This window comes from Chamaea fasciata, unplaced genomic scaffold (assembly GCF_029207755.1).
Source record: "Chamaea fasciata isolate MVZ Bird 193981 ecotype frontalis unplaced genomic scaffold, bChaFas1.0.hap1 SCAF_7, whole genome shotgun sequence".
NCBI lineage: Eukaryota > Metazoa > Chordata > Aves > Passeriformes > Sylviidae > Chamaea > Chamaea fasciata.
In genome coordinates this window covers 58,837,575-58,858,892 of record NW_027094092.1, presented here as the reverse complement: position 1 = coordinate 58,858,892, position 21,318 = coordinate 58,837,575, and the positions used below count along the sequence as shown (strand labels likewise).

Genomic DNA, 21,318 nt, shown 5'->3' with positions numbered 1-21,318 from the left:
CTGGGTGTGCTCAGTCACAGGCGGACTCAGCGACCTCCGAGGTCTTTTCCAACCAGCGAGTCCTGCGATTCCGTTCCCCTGCCCCCGATGCCGTTCCCCGGCCCCGGCCCCGGCCCAACCCGCGCTCCCCACACCGCCCCCGCCCTGAGGGCTCCGCCCCGCCGTCGCCAGGCGCCGCCGCCAAGGGAGGAAGTGTCGTAAGGAGCGACAGGAACTGGCCGCGGGTTTTACGGCCGCGGCGGCCGCGCTTGGCGGCGGCGGAGCGGGAGCTGCCCAGACGCGGCGGTGAGTGGCGGCGGCGGGGGGACCCCGGGCCCCGAGCGCTCCGGGAACGGCCCCGCCCGCGGGGGCAGCGGGGCAGCCGCCGGAGGGGGCGGCGGGGCGGCCAGGCGCGGCCCGGGCACCGTGCGTGCCTTTGTTCGCGCCCCCCCCCACCCCCACCCCCCCCAGCTCCCTGCCGAGCGCGGCCCGAGAGGCCGCCGCGCCTCCTCCCCACCTCCCCGTGGCCCCCGGTGGGTTTGGCGCCCTCCTCCTCCTCCCCGGTGAGTTTGTGTCGGTCTCTCCCCTAGGATATGGCCGAGGTACCGCCGGGGCCTAGCAGCGTCCTGTCCCCGCAGGGGGACACGCTCTCCCCCTTCCCCGGAGGAGGAGGAGGAGGAGGGGGGGCTGCTTCCTCCTCCTCCTCCTCCGCCGCCTCCTATGCCGCCGCCGCCGCCGCCTGCACCGGCGCCCAGGACGAGGAGGCCGAAGAGGAGGAGGAAGAGGAGGGACCCGCGGGCGGACGGGAGCAGCAGCAGCGAGGAGGAGGAGGAGGAGGCAGCGACGGCGGCAAGGGGGGCCCGCAGCACCGGCACCACCACCGCCACCACCACCACCCCCCGCACCACAACCACCAGCTCAACGGCCTCATCAGCCCCGAGCTGCGGCACCTGCGGGCCTCCCTCAAGGGCAAGATCCTCGCCTCGGAGGCAGGGGCGGCCCCCGAGGGGCTGGAGAACAAGCGAGCCAGCAAAACAATGGGCTCCGGACAGCAGCAGCCGTCGCCCCCCACCGCAGCGCCCTGCTCGTCCCCCCACGCCAACCACCTCCCTCCCCAGGGAAGGACTGCACCCTCTCCTCCTCCCCCGGCTAAAGGGGACAGGGGCCAGCCTGCTGCCACAACCGCGGCTGCTGCTGCTAAGACTGCAGCCCGCAATGGGCTGGCAGGAGAGACTGGCTTGGAGGAGGAAGAGCAGGAGGAGGGGGATGAAGGAGGGGAGGAGGAGGAGGAGGAGGAGTCCCTGCAGCTACTCTCCGGGTCCTTAGCAGCAGCCTGCAGTTTGAAAGGCTCGGGAACGGACTGCCAGCCCGAGGAGGACCTAACGATACGATACGTCCAGTATGAGTCAGAGCTGCAGATGCCCGATATCATGAGACTGATCACCAAAGATCTGTCTGAACCCTACTCCATTTACACATATAGGTATTTTATCCACAACTGGCCACAACTTTGCTTTTTGGTAAGTGCCAGAGGGGAGCAGGAAGGGCAGGAGTTGGGAGTGGTTTGGGGCCGGGGAGGAGAGGGTGAAAGGGTTGACTGACGTTTGTGGAAATACTTTTAATGATCTTTTTGTGGGGTAAGGCCAAGCTTTTTTTTTGGAAATACCTGTCCCCTTGTGACCTGTGCACTTACAAGCGAAGCATGTGCCCGAAGTTCTGCATTTAACACACGTTGTAAGTGGTGGGGGGAAAGGTTTGGAGCACAGGGCTAGGATCCAGGAATTCAGGGCTTCTAATCTTGGTTTTGACATTGACTTTTGTGACCTTTGGTAGCTCGTTTTATGATTCTGTCTCAGTTCCTGGGCATGGGTTTAAGAAAGAAAGTACTTAGTCCACTAATGCCTTGTAACTGCTTGGTAATTCTTGCACAATGGTCTTAAAACTGACTGAAGCAGGGCTGGCACATAAATGTTAAGTGATAGTTGGAGAGGCACTGTGAAAGGTTTCGTTGATTTTTTGATCTGTGAGTTTCCTTTGACAAAGACAAGTCCAACTGTGTTGCTTTTACAGGTGTGAGAGGCTCGCAGCATGCAGGAATTCTCACGTTGGCTCCCTGCACTCACAGCCTATTTAGTGTTGTATTCTTCCTGCTGCACCGCTGAAAGGCTGGTTTAGCTGCCCCCTGCCTTCCTAAATGTTTAGCACTTTTTTTGTGTCTCAGTTGCACGCTTTTAGGATGATAATTCATCCACAGGTAAATGAAACTGAGTAGAAGTTGGCCCGAAGAGTGTATGTACATTGCAAGAGCTTAGCTGTGCTTGGTTCACTCACAGCAACACTTACAGCTGCAAAACAGAATGTTTAGGGGAGTTTGTGGCACTTCCTTGCCAAAGAAAAGTGATGAATTCGTGTCTCTTGATGTTTTAATTAAGGTTGGACCTTCCTCTGAAAGGTCTGATTTAGGCAGAGCCAAGACACTCTTCAGTTCAGGGTGAAATATCTCTGAAATTTTGGTAGAATAGGAGTACAAGAGGTGAGGCTTAAACTTCCTGAATGTTCCTGGTTTAGGATCTGGTCTAATTTATAGCAGGATTGATACGGTTTATAGGAGGATTTTCAGAACTGTGCCTCTTAAAACCCTGCAGAGGGAATACAGTAGGATTACAGGAAGTTGAGCAAAGCAAAAAAAAAAAAAGCTGACCTTCTGGAACAAAACAGAATATGAAAATATTAGAGAGCACTGTTGGATGCAAAGTCATGTTTGCCATTACAAGGATGCTGATCAGAGCACAGTGATGTTCTTCCAGCACTGATTTACCTCACACTGAGAGTAAAATGCTCCAGAACTACAAAAGTCCATGCTCTGAGCATCAGGTGGAACCCTGGTAAAGCCAAGGCAGTGTTGGATACTCTGAGATCACAATGCATTTGTTTAGACTTTCAGTCATTATAGGTTTTTTTTGGTTTTTTTTTTTATTTGTCAGGGAATAGCTGCAGAATTCTGTTGTGAGAAGAGCAGTGACAAGTTGTTTGACAGAGAACTAAAACAGATGATTTCTAATAAATGCGTTTAAAGAGTAAGATATCACTCAAGGAAGAGAAAGCTTATTTTGTAGTGACAGCTTTGTTTTTTGATAGTCCTGAAGAATCAACAAAACTTTTCTTGAACTCGATGTAATTGCCACTTTGTTTCACCTTTCAAAAAAAATGTAAAGTACATAAAAGTGTAGAGCACAATACAGGGCTGTGAATATCTAAAGCCAGCAAATTGTGATCTGCTTAATAGTTTGAAGGTCTTGCAGCATGCTGAGTCAAATTCATGTGTGTGGGGTGGTTGGGGTTTTTTGTGACTGGTTTTAATATTTTTGAGGTTTGTTTCTTAGAGGTTGTCTTGAAAACTTTCTGTTCCATAAAATATAATTTGTTCCTGCAGCTAATGGATTCTGGAACTACTTCTCTCTAATAAATCTCTATAAAATATTTATCTTCAGTCAGGGACTGCATATTTCAATTAGCAAGAAGTGTCAGGATGCTGAACATGAAGCTTAGTGCCTAATCTTACTGCTGAATCCTTTGATTTAATGCTTTGTGGCCCTACACCCTCTGGTTTCAGGTTTTGGCTGGGTTTTGATTGTTTTGGGAAGAGAGGTTAGCCTGTGATTTGACTGTATTTGGAAAAAGATCTGTAAGGGTTCAATCAATTCCTTGACTGAATTTCACCATCACCATTTGAAATTCTTCCAGAGCGCATTCACCTGTCTTCCCAGTGCAGTCATGGCACCTTTCCTTTCCCTCTGAGGGGGAAGGACTGACACCACTGAAATTTAAGATGAGATGGTGTATTTTCCCCTAAATAATCAGCACTTGCCTCTTTCTGGTGGTTTATTCTGTGAACCATATAAAATATGATTTTCTCTATTCTGACAATGCAAAGCTGATTTCTGGGGACATTGTTAACTTCATTGCATGGATTTGAAACTTGCTGAATTGTGGTTTGGCCTTCCCCAGTTGCTCTAAGGGCTGGTGCAGCCCAGGCTGCCACTTGTTTTCCCTTTCTCTTCATCTCCCTCTTCCTGCCTTGTGCCAGCCCCTGTGTGTCTGTGATTTTTGGGAGCCAAGGTACCTTTCTGACCAGCATATACTTGTAAAGGTGTGTGTATTTAGATGTTTTAGGGTGATGCTCTGTTGGTTTAGAGCTCCAGATATATTCCTTTAAGATGCCACAGGCCCCAGGGCAAGGGAGGAGGTGGGAAGAGCACAGCTGGAGGAAAGGCAGAAGACCAACCCTGACTGCTCAGTGGTGACCAGAGTTTTTCAGGCTCAGACCACAGTTCCTAACTGCACACTTAAAGAAGAAGTTAATATTCCACTTTAAAAGGACCTGGAGATACTGGAAATCTTCAAACCCTGTTAAAATCAATATCAAATTTGTCCACATAACTGTTATCTTGACTTTAGGGGTAGCAAATTTGGAATATTGCTCAGTGCTGAGGTGTCACACTGCAGCAGTATCTGGGCTGTGGCAAGGTAGTAACATCTTCCTCCATAAACTTCCAGTGGAAGGTGTCCCTATCCATGGCAGGGGCTTGGAACTAGATGATCTTTAAGGTCTTTTCCAACCCAAACCATTCTGGAATTCTGTAAAGCTCCAGCTGTCTGGTTAAATTCACATTTTGTGTGTCTTCAGAAGAGCAGGTTTGCACTGTGTATTAGGAGTGGGTGCCCAGTAAATGCCTGTTTTTTATTTATTCTCATAACTCTGTCAGCCCAGTTTCTCCTCAAATGATAACCACTCCTCTGCCAAAAAATGACAGGGGCAAGGGGCATCTTCTGTTCCATGTGAAGTATTTTTAAGCAATGTTACATCTTTGTCCCCAGATGGATTGTAAATGCATTTGTAACGTTGTAGCTTTCTTTTGAAGTGGTTTTGTAGCTTCTAGTCTTAGCAGCGCTTAAGTTCTGAAGCTTGCATTTCAGATTGATAAATTAAATATTTCAGAAAATTGTTTTCAAAACCCTTTAGCGTGGGAGAGGTGAGCTTAGGAAACCTTGCTCTGTGCCAGAGTTTGGATATGACAGAACATAATAAAAGCAGAGTTCTGGCTGAGTGTTGTAACTTCTGTAATTCACTCTACCACTCAGCTGCCTTTTAAGAAAAATCTAGAAGATCTGTGCCTTTATTGGGTTCTTAACTTTGCCACTAGCTACGGCAGCATTTATAATTTAAACTTTCACAAATTTAAAAATAACCTATTAATTCCATGTAAGTGGTTTTAAATGTGTTGTAAATCCTAAATGACTGCAGTTAAGTCTTGTTTTATACTAATGCTTTGCAAATTTTTTTAAAAAATTGGATTTGATTCAAGAGTCTTGTCGTGTTGAAATTAAGACTTGTAAGACATCATCCCTGTTCTTCAGCTGTGGAAAACCTGAGGCTTGAAGGAAGAGCCTGAAAAGTTAGGAGGTTGTCTGAGGAGTCTTCCTGGCCTCATGCCAGACGTAGGAAGAAGAAGTTTTGTGGGAGAATTTGCAAACTTTGTATTCCAGTTTGTTTTCAGGAGTGATCACGCTTTCAGACAGTCTGTCACTGTCGATGGCCCTGTGGAAACTGAAGTCCCTGCAGCACCTGAGCAGGTGACAAGCGCCAGGACAGTTATTCCAGAGGATGTTCCTCACACAGGAGGGAGTTGCTGGTGTCCAGGTTCACGGGGTGGAGGCAGAGGGAAGCAGAGGGACGTGGTGATTTGTGGTGATTCGCCATGGACCGGGGGGAGCTGTGGCTGAAGTGCCAGACATGAGGTTAAAACCATTACCCTGAGTGTCTCCTCTAATGGCATTCGGTAACACGATTCCTAAATGTGAGCCGGTTCACACCGAGCTGTGCCTGGGATACTTTGGGATGGACTTGGGTGCAGGTGTGAAAGGAAAATGCAGCAGGTTCTGCTGTGTTTGAGTTGCAAAATATTTCCCTTTTGGGGCTCGTTGGCTGTTTTAATCTCCTTTAAACAAAATTCACAGGATCTGGATATTAAATGCTTACTCAGACTGGCTGATAGACATAATGTCGTCTTTGATAATGAAATTAATACAAATTGATTAATTCTGTGCAAAGTAATGTTCTTGCTGATTTACAGACATTTCTCTACTAGCTCTTCCAGTGTATTAAAATCTGTTTTGTTTTAAGCATTTAAACTTATTCATAGGAACAAAGATGATGCAAATACTGTATTTGGATTCATGTATGTTAATCCTGCTACTAATAACCTGGTATTGGAGTAAATCTTACAGTGCTCTGTGGAGTTTATAATATATAATAGTGACTTAGGCTGAATTCTGTTTGTAGAGAATTGCATATTTAGAAGTACTCTCAAATACCTGAAAGGAAAATTTGGCCCATGATTGTCTTTTTTCTAAATGATGTTGTGTGGGAGCTACTTCTCCCTGCTCACGACTCTCCCTATTTTGGTCTGGATTTTTTTTTTATTCACACAGTTTAACCTTCTCCAGGAAATTAAATTGCAAAGTTTCACATCACAGTTTGGGTTCATTTCCAGCTCTAGATAAGGTTGGAAAGAAGGAGAAAGGAGAGGAAAGGCAACAAAAATCCTTCTAAATGAGGTGGAAATGCAGAACTCCCTTTGTGAGTGGAACAGCTGTAGATTAACTGCCAGATTTACCTGCCTAAAGACAGAGAGAAATAGATTTCAGTGTTTGCAGAACTGGTAACAGTCATTCTTTATTCAGCTCTCTGGCAGCAGTGGTAAAACCAGTGGGTATTTGCTTCTTTGATCACTGAAACAAAATTCTTTGCTGTTCATTTAGCATTTTAAATATATGATTCATGAATATAACTTTTCTGAAGAGTGCCCTGAACAGGAAAGAGCTCCGATATGAAGTGTCTAGATTGTCACTGCTCCTGAAGCATGTAAGAAAAAATACATATATCTTAAAAATTCTCCACATAACTGTTAGGATCAACAGTTTGCACGTGTTCACTCCAGGGCAAAGCATAACTATAACATGCTAGTTTGTGGTGTGCTTTTTTTTTTTTTTTTTTTTTTTTAAGTGAGGTATAAGATTACATCTAGGTACTCTGCATAATTATAGCAATGTTCTGAGCAGTCTGGCTGATGATACTCTTTATTTAACTCCCTGCTTTTCTCAGGTCTGTGCTGAGATACAGAACTTGCCCTGAGCTGAAACTTTGCATACACCGTTTGAGTGTGGGCACAGCCCCACTTTTCTGTGGAATAAACTGTGTTTTGGAACAAATGAAAGACTGCTCAGAGGCTCTGTGTTTCAGTCCAGTTAGGTCATGCTACGGTTTTTGTTTGTTGTTTTAAAAACCACTTGTTAAGATTGTTCAGGGTTGTTCTTGGATACTGCTGAAATGTGTTTTCTTGCCAAATAAAAACTTAGCAATAGTTATATTTGCTTCAGCTACGTTAGAAATGGAGTTAGGATCATGCTGTATCATAAGGCTTTGGAACTGAAGCTTGTACTTTTTTGGCTGCTTCGTTTCACCTTTGCTGCAGCTTCTGGTTGACAGCTGACTTGGTTAATAACCCACCATCCACGTGGAGATGCTGAAGGACTTTATTCCATTTGGGGTGAAGAGACTGTGCCTGCAGTATGACCTGCAGGAAGGAATCTTCTGTCCATGGAGCTTTAGCCTGCAAGCTGTGCACGAAGGTTCAGGTGGTTGAGTTTGTCCCACAGAGTTGGGAGAAGTGAGCTCTGGATTCACAGGTGGCTGCTCTCAGGCCTGGCAGCCCTGCCTCTAGCAAGTTCTTTTCATTTGACATGTCTTAGAGTCGTAAATTTGGATTATCCAGCAGCTCTTGTGCCAGCATGTGCTTGTGCCAATCATAGTCCTGGTTTAGCTGCTGCACTTGAGCCCAGGGCTGGTCCTCCCTGCAGGTCTGTCAGAGGCTGTGGATCCACTCACGCGCTCAATATGTAAAATTAGGAGTTTCTTTTTATCTCTGCCCATCTTTCCTGAGTGCACAGGAATTTGTTTTCCCCTTGGATGCTGTCCCACTCTGCAGCATTACTCAGTTTTACTGCTGCAGGTTATAATGTCATTAATCCCTTATGCTGCCTAATCCTTCAGTTAACATGATTTAGTTTTCCTTTCTCTCATGATAAAATTTTGGTGAGCACAGTGGGTGTGCAAGTGGTTTGATGAGTGTTTGGGGAGGGGTTGGGTCCTTTCCTTTTGGGGGTTTTTCCTGTTAATATTTCAGAATGTCTACGTCTCCTTGACCACGGTTACTGTGACGATGCCACTGGGATTAACTGCCAGTGCATAGCTCTTAACAAATGAAATCTCCCAGTAGTTAAAATGTGTGAAATTAAATGTGCTTTTTTGTTTGTTCTCTGGGTTTCATATGACTGAAAACAACAGTGTCTAAAGATTAAATGCAGCAACACTTTTCTCTGATCCTTTGTGACCTTGACATTAAAACCAGACAAAAATTAAGCATGTAATCTACCACAGCCCTTGTGCAGGAAAATTCAGATCACTATTAAACAAGAACGGACTTTTTACCTCTGCAGAAGCCCATATGAAAGGGTAATTTATGTCTTAACCTTGGGGGTTTTTTTAATTTATTTTCCCTTTTTAATCACGTGTTCTTGCCTGTAGACTTTGTGAAATGATAATGTGGTTCTCTCCAGGAATAATTCATTGATTGATAATTGGAACTTTATTGGAACGTGATAAAGCAATGAAGTCTTTTAATCGTAGTTATACTTCGGGAGACACTTTTAAAATTTCCATTGTTACCTTTTCATAGCTTTATGCAAGCAAATTCTCTTTTCACTTGAAAAATGAACTGGTTTAACTGCTTTTGGTGGTAGCACTGTGGATCCCAAACTGAGACTTCCATCCGTGTATGTTTGTCTTTAAGGCCATGGTAGGTGAGGAGTGTGTAGGTGCCATCGTCTGCAAGCTGGATATGCACAAAAAGATGTTCCGCAGAGGTTATATAGCCATGTTAGCAGTGGATTCCAAATACAGAAGAAAAGGAATTGGTAAGAATAGCCTTTTTTTTTTGTTGTTCTTTCTTCTTTAAATCCTCTGGCTGGGATAACTGTAGCTGTCATACAGATTTAAGCTGAACTGAACTGGAGGATGTGGTGCTTTGTGTGTCATCCCTGCCTTACTCAACCACGCGAGCTCCCCGGTGGCTTTTCTGATTTTGTTAAAATAACCTGAAATGCCCTGTGAGGTTCACACCTGGGATCTGATAAGGCTAAAAAGGAAGGAAGGCAGGCAGCAGCCCCTTACCTCTGCCTCTACTGCTGCCAAATAACAAGTGGGAACTGCTTTGTGGTTTTGTGTGCCCCTCATCACTGTATTTCTATGTTGTGCTCAGTCTCCTTTTTTACAGTGAACTTACTTCCTGACTTCCCTCTATAAATTATGCATATATTACCCATCAGGGAGAATGTATGGAGCTCATTACTGTATTAATCAGGGAAGAATAATAGCTGTGTATTGTTACTTGAGTGATTGAAATGGAGATCTGTTTTGTTGGGAAGTTACGTGGTAAAGAAATCACTCTTGGCAGGGAGTTTGCCCTTCCTCATTAATCAGTTTTGCCCTCTTGAAGGGATTTTAATTCTAACGCCAGTTAGCCAAGTTGGTTTAATTTATGTTAAGTTCTTATCTGTTCTTACGGAACTTAATTTTTTCACACTGGTTATTGTGAAATTACATTTTGTAAGGTATTTTTAACTAAATGTAGCAATCAGCTCCAAAGCTTAGAACTGTGCTTCACCACTCATCCACACTGAACAGCTCATGCTTCTGTGATTAAAGACAGAAAATTACTTGCAATCGAAAAATACAGTGATCCATTGCAGAATGTATCATTGTGTTTGCTCTCTTCCTGAAAAAAACCCTCCAAAAAACACATTACCACGGCTATTCAAGCATGTGCAGATTTTTTCTTTCCCCAGTGCAATTCAAAAGCCATTGTTGGTTTCTGTAGTGGAGCAGAGGAAGAGGATACTGAGAAATCACTGTCTCCACTGTCTCTCCTTTCCTTTTAGCTGAGTCATGAAGGAGTCTGCCATAATTTAATTGCAGGTGCTTGGATTCAGAAGTAAATAAGAACTAATGCTGTTATTATGAAGATCACTGCAAGACTTTTCCCTCACTTTAGTCAGTTTGTTAAATTAGAGTTACATCCATCAAATATATCTTAAAAGCCTTGCTTACTTTAGCATTATATGTGTTGACTTCTTTGTACTTCTGCCACCTTGCTGTTTCTCAGAGTGCTCTGTTAATCTGAAGATCTGCTTTAAATGTAGAACAGTTTTATCGTAACATTTGATGCAAAATCTCAATTGATTAAAGTTTTGAGAATATTTCAAAACATTCTGTAGATTCCTTGGGGTTTTTTTTTCCTTTTCCATAGCCTTCTTATGGAAGTGAGATTTATGCAATTTCACTGAACAGCAGTTTTTTCCACTAATAACTTTGAAATCAACTTTCAATTTCACCCCAATTCTACAGACAGGTAGGGATATTACATTTGTAGAACTGTTGTGAAATAGATGACAAATAATGATTAAAAAATTAAACTAATGCTTGACTAAGGGGAAGGGATGGGCTTCAAGAATATTACTAGATGCTAGCAAACCCAAATGGGAGTGAGCCATAAGAACAGTGGTTTCTTAAGTTCTGTTACTAATAGAAGTATTTGTTTTAGTAAGAGGAAATTCCCTTGGAAGATGAATGTCCTTCAAGTACATGCCAGCAGATTTTGACTTTAAATGCAAGAAAAAGGAATGAATCACATCTTGGAAGGCTATATATAACACCATGTTGAGCATAGCAGCCAGTTTCTAATATCCTTGTGTTACAAGAATCTTGCACTTGAGCTGAGTCTCTGGATAACTTCACAGATTATTTTGGTGTTCAAACTTGAGACTGCAGCTTGACTGCATCTCCTTGTATTTCTTTCCTCCCTGCTTTCCCCAGGTGTGATGTCATGTAGGTAGCACACATTAGTCATAAATAAACTGGCTTCATTTTTTTGCACTTCAACTCTGACACTTACTGAAATCTGTGTTTCAGGTACAAACTTGGTTAAGAAAGCTATTTATGCTATGGTTGAAGGAGATTGTGATGAGGTAAGATTTTATAATCAAAACTTTCATAATGTGAATGGTTTGCACTCTCTTGTATGTGGATTCATTTCACAGGTTTTTCTTCTACAGGACTTTTTTTAGGTGGGAAATAAGTTGGTAAGAAGGTCTTTTATAATAAAAGGGAAAACAACCTCAAAAAAAAAAAAAAGTATGGCACAAATAGGAGATGGACTTTCTAAATTTGCCCCAGGTGCTGAAATTCAGCAATGTACCTTGTGAAGCTGCCTCAGCCTTCACTCAGGCCCAGTTTTTCTGCAAGGGCCCCAGTTTGAGGTGCAGCTGAGCTGTGGGATGAGCATGTCCTGTGTGGCCCTGCCATCCCTTCAGAGCACACACGGACACAGAACAGTGTGTGCTGTGCTGCTGCAGAATGTGGATTTATCACAGCCACTCATCAGGCTGGTCTGACACTGCACAGAGCAGAGCTGCAGTGGCAACACAGGCATGACTGAACCACTGGCAAATCTCCCTGCCTTAAAAGTTGTTACTCTTTTACCAGATTACAGTTCCAGCTTTTTTTTTTTTTTTTTTTAAATATAAATATATACATAAAGCAACTCTATTGTTATGTGCCTTGTTTAACTTGTGAGGAGCTCTCCCTGCATCCATCCATGCTCCTTGACCAGGTTCTCTGTCCCTTTAACTTCCAGCTCCTTGGCACAATGCAGTTGTTCCTGATATGTGAGCACTGTCATTTCAGTGTGTCACAGTTAATGAGCCTTTGATCTCTCTGTTATCTCACTTCAGCTGCTCCCTCAGTTGTCCCACTGCTCCCTCAATTGTCCCACTGCCCTGTGCGGAGTTTCTTATGCAGAGCTACGTTTGGTGTCACAGGACTTCTGGCACAACACTCCAGCTTATTTTTCCACTTGTGTTTCACCTCTTGCAGCATCCTTGCCTATGCTCTGGTTTCATTCATTGGGAGATTTATTCTTCCCCTCTGATCCCTTCATGCCTCTGCTTGCTGGTGTCTTCTTCCCCCTCACCTTCTAATTTATGTTGTACTTGGGCAGTACAGTGCAGTCTGTAATTCTTTTATGTTCTTTATTTTGGCTTCTTGCTTCTATCATGCTTTCTAAAATGCTTTCCTTTAATCTCTTTTACTACTTGCCTACACTGAGCTAATCAAGAAGAGGTTGGTTTGTTTTCCCCATTGCTTTCCACTGTGGTCTTGAGTTGATTACCCATTTCTAGACTAGTCAAGATTTTTAAAAAATTGCAAAATACTTGAGGGTCAGGGTTACAGTGTTCACAACACAGCTGCAGAAGTGAGATGCAGAGAAGGGAAGGGAATTGCCCACTGTTATTAGAGAGTCAGGAGTAGAGATGGATGTTTCTACTCAAGCTCTGAGTTGCAGTAATTACTGTGTAATTTCTGAATGTCTGTGTGCTACTTCTCATGTAAATTCATTTCTAAATTGGACTGTCTTAACAGGTGACCTCTAACAGTAACCTCTTCTGTGTCTTGTCTTTTTCCTCTACCACTGTCATATTAATCCAAGATCCCTTTTTGCTGGTTTTTTATCTCCATAAACATGAAATGACTGTGATAAGGGCTGCAGGTCTGCAGTGAGGCCTCATTTGGTCTTAGTCACAGGTTTTTCATCTCTGGTTCTGTATAAATGCTTTGGATCAGGGGCAGAGGGCATTTCTCGGATTGTCTCTTTATTCAAAGGCACTACAATTCAGGCTCCTTGAATTGTGTGCTGGTTTTGGAACTGCTTTTTGTAGAATGATGCTTCCAAACTCGTCCCCTGCTTTTCTGGGGGCTTTTGCACCAGCTGAGTCTTGTGCTGGCACTAAATTTTCAACTGGGAGCCCTTTAGGGAGCATGGAATACAAGCAGAGTATTTTACTGATTTTTTCATCAACTGAGGCACACCCACACTTATTTTTATTTATGTTGTTCTTTTCCACTATAGGTTATCCACAACCAACCAGCCAATGTTTTCATGTTTGTTTTTTTTTTCTTTGCCACCAAGTGGGCTTCTTCCACATACCCAAAATGGTGCAAAATAAGGATGTTGCCTACTTGTACTGTGTGGTGGAGTGCTGAGTTTTCAGTCAGACCAGAATATGAAAAATCTAACTAGGCACCCATGAAAAGCTCTGCCCAACTCTTGGCTCTCACCAGTTTTCACAACAGTTGTCAGGAGATGAGCTTCTGATTAATTGATGCTTAAAGCTCGTGAAACACGAAGTAGTGCATCACAATAATTTGTCTGTGTGAGATGTATAAATAGTTTAATCATTCCTGCAGCTTGGAGGGTATTTTTCTACATCTTTTAATAAAATCAGAATCCTGATGAAAATAAAAAGATACTACTTTTTGAGATAAGATGGAGCCCAATTAAAAACAAAATGCTATTTTCTGAAACTTGCTTGGAATAGGATTAAAAACATGAATATGCAGCTGTGGGTGTCGTGAAAAATTTCCAAAGGCTGCTTGGAAACTCTTCCCTTCAACCTAATTATGGAATAGATGCAGTAAATAGACTTAATTTTAATAACTTGTGGCATATAATCTGATAAATGCCTCACTCCGTGTGTTTCTTTTTGAAGTACCACAGATTTGGCTTTAGAGGTACCAGCATTGAGTCTTAAAAAACAAAGGATTTATACAACACCACAGATGAAAATCTTGACAAATCACAGCTGATAGGTGGCATTTCAAAGCCTGCTGCAATGTTCTGGTGTTTAAGGATATTTTTTTTTCCCCTGAAGGCTGTTTTAGTGGGAATAAACCAAGGCAGGCCTATGGAATGAGTGATTTACAGTGCTCAGCACCCTGCCTGAGTGGCAGCTTCTGCTGAGTGCAAAATCTTCCACAGGGGTGGTTTCTCTGGGAAAGCTGTGGAGGGAGTAAGTGAGGAGGTGAATTGACGGGAATGGAATCTGTGTGCAGGGGAGGAGCTGGCCATGGAGCTGGCCATGGCCTGCATGAGAATAGAAACCAGGGAAGTGATCTGCTGTTGGGGGTGGGTGCTTGAACCAGAAATAACCTTCAGGCCCGAAGAAAGTACTCGACAGCAGCTTCCAGCTGGAGTGTCAGCATAGAACGTTACAAAACTTTGGGATCTCTGATTTGTGGGGTTTTTTTACCTTTGTGACTGTCTCAAGTATTTGATGTTTATGAATTCTGGTATTTGGGGTAGTGAACTGTGATGGGCTGAGTTTCCAGTAGGTCACAGTGATTTAGGATAACTGTGGGCTGGTTGCATAGAACAGGTGAACTATGGAGATAAATCAGGTGGAGGTGAAAAGTTTTACTTCCAGCTCCAAAGTTTTGGAGATATTTTTCTTCCAGTTTAAGAAAGAAAAGCATGTGCTAATTGCAGCAGGGTGGGTGTCTGGCTGCTTTTTGTACTGTTTGTGCTGGCAAGCAATTTCCCCAAACTCTACAGCTGAAGACCATCCTGTGTAACTGTTACATCTCTTAATTCCACTTAGAAAGGAGGAGAGTTGTTCATATGCAGGTTTGCCATCTGTAACAAATGACTGAGGAATCTGCAGACAATCCATTCACTTCATATGGCTAAAATAATGTACCACACAAGTGGTAACCAATGAAAATAAGACTCCAGTAAGTGGGGACTTCAAAAACCTTTTTTTTTTTTAAGCAAAAATGTAGAACGTGGAAGGGAACCACAGATTCTCATGGATCTTCCCATTGAAACTTTAGGGTGATTTAGAGTGGGGGTTCTGGCCACACTAGCACGTGTGTCATTTTAATTCAGCACCACTCTAGTAAAAATAAAATGTGTATTTTTGTGGAATCCCATTTGAAATCATTACATTACTGATATTTTAGCTTCTCCTTAATCTACAAAACATATAAAGTATGAACTCTCAGATTTTTGGAGTTGTGCCTCTCTTTAAAAGTTAAGGCTGTTAAATGGATTAGGGACACTGGACAAGCCCTCATAACTTGAGTCTGATGATCTGTCAGACTTTAAAGTAAGAATAGCAACCTCCTCTGTGAGTGCTGGGAGGTTTTTCTTCATTTGATTTGCCTGTATCCATTCTATGACTGGGGTTTTAAACTTGAGATCCTTCAGAGTTTGAACTGAAGAAGCAAGAAAGCCTGACCACTCCAGTTGGTTTCTGTTCAGGAATAAATTCAGCGTATGAAAATACAGCAACAAGGAACATTGCACTCCACTCTTAATATAGAAATCTTCTTGCTTCTAAACCCAGTTTAGAGTTGAGCTAAAACGTTAGGTTTATGAAATTTAAGATAAAAGAGAATGTCACAGCCTTCAGAAAGTTGCAACTTGAGCAGAAAACTCTGTTCAATCCAGTAAGAGCTTTGCTGCCCTTGGGGGGGGTGTTACTGTGTTATCAGAGGATTTTAACAGGCATATGTGTACAACAAAATCGACCCACAAGAGCAGAAATAAATGTAACAATTGAAGGTTTGGAGCTTGAATGAAAGCCTCACACAGGAAGAGATGCTTTCTTCACCAAAGGAAGCTAATGAAATCTGAATAAAATATGCCTATGTTTCCTTTTCAGATAACAGAAATATGTCTTCAGCTGCAGTATGTTGAGATCAGGGAATTACTTTTCATTGTGCTGAGACGTCCTTAGAAATACCAGAGCAAATCTGTTGCATTTACTTTCAAGATGAGCATTCTGTCAGGTAGTAGGATTCCAACAAACCTGTATTTCAACATTTAACCGCTCCCTTCAGCTCAATCACCTGCAGTGCTGGAAGTGTTACAGCATTGCCAGGTGTGGGAGCTTGCAGTTGACTAGGGAGTTGTTACATCACTCTGCCAGGTTACTGAACCTTTGAGAGAGTGAATGCCCCTGGTAGCTGAGAGTTCAAATAAATAATCCTCTGCATGGTGGATTTACACAGCTCAGATTCCTTCTTTGGCTTCAATGTTTTGTTTAAATTGGAATTAAGGAGTTGTACTATGCGTAGAAAATAGCCCTCTCCAGCAGAATGATGGTGCTTCCATACTTTGTTACAGATGAATGGTTATCCATTTTAATGGATGGAGGATGTTAGGAGTACTCCACCAGCTCACAGGACTTGCTAGTAATGTTCTGGGAGATGCCAGCTAGAGAAATTCAATCTCTCATTCTGGTCACAAAACTGAGAATTAAATTAGGTTGTCTTAAGTGTGCAGCTACAACACTGCCCTGCCGTAATTTAAGAACCCTGATGATTAATTTAGTTCCTTTTTGTAAAACTATTTCCCAGTCTTATATTTTTCGTTGGATTGTTATTCCCAGCTTTATTGTTCTTTCAAAATCCTTACACTGAGAAACACAGGTGGAATTGCCCATTGGAATGTGGCAGCCAGTGGTTAGACTGGTTACCTCCAATGAGATTTGAAAATCCATTTAATGTATATATTTCACTGAAGTTTCAGACCACTCAAAGCTGCCTCCCCATTTCACACTGGTCTAGCCACTCCTCAGACTGCAGAAAACAAACCCCATGGAGAGAAAAAGGAAAGATTTTCTGCCTAGTAGCTTTGGAAATAGTTCAGAAACCAGCCTTGAGAGCTGGCAGGAGAGGCCGGGGAAGAGGGAATGGGAATGTGTGCCTGAAGGCAGGGAGGCTACAGAAGCCATGAAGTAGATGGACTTTAACTGCTCTACAAATCCAGGTTAAATTTTGGTGCTGTATTTTCATTCTGTGATCTTTCTACAGTGACCATCAGCTCCTGTCTCTACATGTGGATATTCACTGTCAGGGGATGTATGGAGCCCAGGCATTGTTAGTTCAACCCATGTTCTTGTGCAACCAGGATCTCTTACTAATAGCAGAACCTTCAGTAATTGAGTTGGACACCAGTAAAGAGGCAGAATTCGTTTAGGGGTGCAGGGCTTGTCAGTTATGGCAGAGCTCTGTTCAGTGTGAGAAAAGAGAGAAACAATTCTGAAAAATTCTGAAGTTTTGTGATTAATATCTTGCTAAAGCCAGCGTAGTTTATTGCCTGTGCTTGAGAATTCTGAGACAATTTTGAGTCTTAATTTGGGCTACTCTTGGACTTAGGTTTGGTCTGAGTTATTTCTTGGCAGTTTTTTCTTGACAGGTCTTTCTGCAACTGGGATCTTACCAAGACAGGGGAAAAAATATGGAAAACTCTGCTTAATTCTTCTGGTGTGCACTGTGATTTGGGTTTAGGGTATTTGTTGGTACCCAAGTTGGATCAGGCTTGGAGCAACCTGGGATAGTGGAAGATGTCCCTGCCCATGGCAGGGGGTTGGAAGTGGATGATCTTGAAGGCACCTGCCTTCCAACCCAGACCACTCTGTGATCCTTGTGTTGAGCACAAATCTTCACTGCAAATATTGTGTCTGACAGCTGGTGTCAATTCAAACATTGTCTCTACATCTAACTCGAAGGAATCAGGGGTCAAAGATATTAAATCATTAAGTAAATCCTCATGTGCCAAGTGCTTGTGACATGCAGAAGTTCAGTCACTCATTCAAAGTGTGTTTTGGACCCTAACCTGTTTGGTAACTTGGGTTTTGGGGGAGGATGTTGGGAGACTGTTTGGGATTTGTTTGTTGCTGTGGTTTTTACCCATGTTAAGAGGTGGTGAACTGAAATACTGTTTACAGCCAAGATCTAATATCTTGAATGCTGTTTACAATTACAGTTGTGAATGAACTGCTGGTTGATAATTTTTTTAATGTGGGAATGGATGCTTAATTTGGAAATACTGCTTAATTAAGTAAAGATAAGAAATGAATTCCATTCATTGCTAACAAATGTACCTTTAAATAAAACCTTCGGAATCAGTTCAGCAATCAGGTACTTGCAACTGCCGACTAACGCAACACACTTTTTTTTTTCTTTCTTTTTATTTCTTTTCTCCCTTAAAGGTTGTATTGGAAACAGAAATCACAAATAAGTCTGCTTTGAAACTTTATGAAAACCTTGGTTTTGTGCGAGACAAGAGGCTGTTCAGATACTATTTAAATGGAGTGGATGCACTGCGTCTGAAACTATGGCTGCGTTAGGAGACCCCATCCCAGCGAGCAAGCGACGTCCCAGCAGCGCAGAGTTGTCCTTTGCATGCAATGCAATTTGTCCCAAATTGCTTTGCAAGGTGGACTTTAGTACTTTCCATGCAGCTCTTAAAACCTGTCAGTGTCCCATTGAGTGTCGCACACATTCGTTGCACTTTGGCATGGCGCATTTGTTCCGAATTAAAGCCGATTGTCTCAGACTCCGAGTCCTTTTGGTACCAGCCAGATGTGCCAGGTGATAGCCAAGATATGTTCATTCATTTGCAAGTCTGCTGACTCTTTAGGACATCCACACACAGTGAACGTTTTATCAGAGAAAAACCTGGATGGGAATGCCGCTTTTTGGTTCCCAAATATTCAAAATAAAGCCAATGTAGATTGTAAAATTCTATAAGTATACTAACATTTCATACAAAAATTGCCATAGTTTTCTGGGGAAGAAGAAGAAGAAGAAAAAGAAAAGAAGGCTTCAATTTTAGGTTTTATTTTTCAATATTGAATTTTTCCATTCTTAAATATTGGTACCTCAGTGATTAGTGAATGAAAAAATGTATTGTAGGGTGGGGTGTGTGTTACAACGAGTAACCATTAAATTGCGTCTGCCAGTGCCTGTATAGATAAGTATATTTGTCTTCACCTCTAAGTTTGGAGTGCATGCTTTTATTCTTTTACTTTCTTCAGTTGTCTTTGCAAGGAAAAAAAAAAAATCTGCTTTTATTTAAATTCTGGATTTGATAATAAATTATTTCAGATTTTTATAATTCGGATACTTCTCCCAAACAAGGGTTTGGAAGGCCCTTCTTATAGCAAGAAGTGTAAGCTATTTTGAAAACCTCGAGTAGCTGCTAAAAGAACCTGGTGGCACCAGTGAATCTCTGCTGGGTTTGGATGCACTTTTTTCATTGAAAGAGTGAGGGACTTCTTTTAAAGGAAGATATAGAAAATTAATGTAAATTGGTATGATTTTTATTTAATCAAAATTATTGCTAGAAGCTCTGAGAAACAGCTATTCTAAGATAGTTGGAACTTTTTTTTTTTTTTTCAGATTCGGATTGCTTTGCTTCAGTGTTCTAAAATGCTTCAATCTTTGGTTCTTGGTCTTGGAAATAAATTTCAAGGTGTATCGTATTCATTTTTAGCTGCTCTCATTTTCTCAACTTACATGAGCTAAATTATTGAGGGATCTTTTTTTCCCCTCTAAAATCAAAGCAGCGGGGAAGGAATTTTGTCTCTTGCATTCACTCTTGCTCTGTTTTTCTCTATTTTTTTCCCCTTTCTTTATTTGGGCTTACATAGGTTTTACCAATACCCATCAGTTTTTTTCAGTAATGACGGTGTCGAGGCTTTCTTGTTCCGTGTGATTCCATAGCCCAGGTCTGTGAATCAGTTGGGTTGATTTTTTTGGATTTGTTGGGTTTGTTTTGTTTTTTTTTTTAATTTTATTTTGAAAGACAAAAATAAAGGTGTTAGGTGACTTGTGGAAGCACCTGTGTAATCAGAGATCTCAGAGTATTCAGAGTTGGAAGGGACCCACCAGGATCAAGTCCAACTCTGAGGTGAATGGTCCTTACAGGGATCAAAAGGATGAACTCTCAGTGAATCCACTCTCATGGAATCGAGCGAATTCTCCAGATTTGCCTTACTATTTTTTTTTTTCTTTTTCGAGTTTGGTTTGAGTCGTGGGGTTGGTTTTGGTTTTTTTTTTTGTTTGTTTGTTTTCATTTTTGCTAATTACTGTACACTAAAAACAAAACCAACAAGACCCCTACCTCCAGTATCATTTGGAAAAGAGCCCTGTGCAGGAAAACTGGATTTGAGCAAAGCCGCCTTTTGCACAGACCAATCGCACATGGTGATGGACTTTTCTTACCATGTACAAATCATGAGTTGTATTTGAAAATAAAGATTTTTAATGGATATTGGCCCTGCTGAGTTTTCTGCTTGCAGAGACGCTATCTGTGCTGTCCAGGGGGTCTGTTCCCCTCAGTAAAGAAAACTCATCTTTAAAAGGGTGCCCAAGACAAAGTTGTAAGTAGGGTCTTGTTACTCCCATGCTGGAGCTCTGCCTAAAGCCTGTGTGTAGCCACTGCTGCCTTGTGACACGATAAAACCTTTTGTTCCCCTGCTCCCTCAGGGGTGCCAGTTGTTCTGGATGGCTTTTCAGCAGTTTTGCTCAGTGTTCAAGACTTCAGTGTTGGTAGCCAGTCCATTCAGGTTTCCCTCAGCTGTGGTCCAGGGCATAGGGATTGCTCTGAAGGTGGATCAGGGAGGTTTCAGATCTTGCAAGCAGCTGTTGGGCTTGAATCAGGAATTGCAAACTGGGCTGCTTTGTGTGTCTTGCTGGGGTTTCACTCTGCAAAGCCAGACAGGCAAGTTTTCTATTGGTTAATATTTAAGCCGTGGGTGTCTTCAGATTCAGAAGCCGACTTGGAAGTGAGCTGAAATCCCTCCTCACTGCCAAAAACATCCCTCTGGAACAGACTTCAAGTACAATTCTGGTTGGTTATTGTAAGAAGTGGTTGCTGCCATGCCCGTGTTGAAGATACTGAGCAAAATAGATGCAGGTCTCTCTTTTTATGTTTTTCAAAGAGCCCATGGCCTGAAAGGTTCTGCCATGGCTGCTGTGTCACAGAGTTCACTGCAGGAGACACTGAGGCTGCATGTGTTGCGTCCTGTCAAACAGATTTGTTCTCTCTACTGCTTGGGATTAGGAAATCAAGTGGGAAGCCTTGAATTTGCATAGATTTTCAAAAGGAATCTAGCAAGGAAAAGTTGGTTCTTTCTCCTGTCTGTTGCTAAACACAGTTTCTCTCCCCCTCGCCTTTTTGCATTGACAAATCTAACTAAGGAGTTGATTGCTTTTATATTTAAATTTGCCCAAATGTTGCTACTGGCTGACATGTCGGTCTGGATGTTTGCATTCATTATGTTGTTTTTTAAAGAAATGATCAGGTTCATCACCTTCAAGGCATCATCAGATTGGTGTTGCAGAGTATGTCACAAACTATTTTCCAGGGCACTGCAAGACATTGCTACAACTCAGTGCTGTGTTGAAAAAACTTCAGGTCTTGTATAAACATTACAACCTGTGTTGGAGTTCAGGTATCAGGTGGGCATCTATGAAAATAGCAAGTGTATCTCAAAATACTGGACTGCTGTTTTGAGTGGATTATATTCTTC

At 42.5% G+C, this 21,318-nt stretch overlaps 1 protein-coding gene across 1 annotated transcript; it reads left to right on the top strand.

The window, feature by feature from the left end:
• The first annotated feature begins 239 nt into the window (after window positions 1-239).
• On the top strand, window positions 240-20,055 carry NAA30 (N-alpha-acetyltransferase 30, NatC catalytic subunit). Its single transcript, XM_066189061.1, has 5 exons — window positions 240-285; window positions 570-1,499; window positions 8,892-9,015; window positions 11,069-11,124; window positions 17,992-20,055. Exons 2-5 carry the CDS (start codon window positions 573-575, stop codon window positions 18,127-18,129), a joined length of 1,245 nt encoding a protein of 414 aa, XP_066045158.1. The 5' UTR covers window positions 240-285; window positions 570-572; the 3' UTR covers window positions 18,130-20,055.
• Window positions 20,056-21,318: the final 1,263 nt, after the last annotated feature.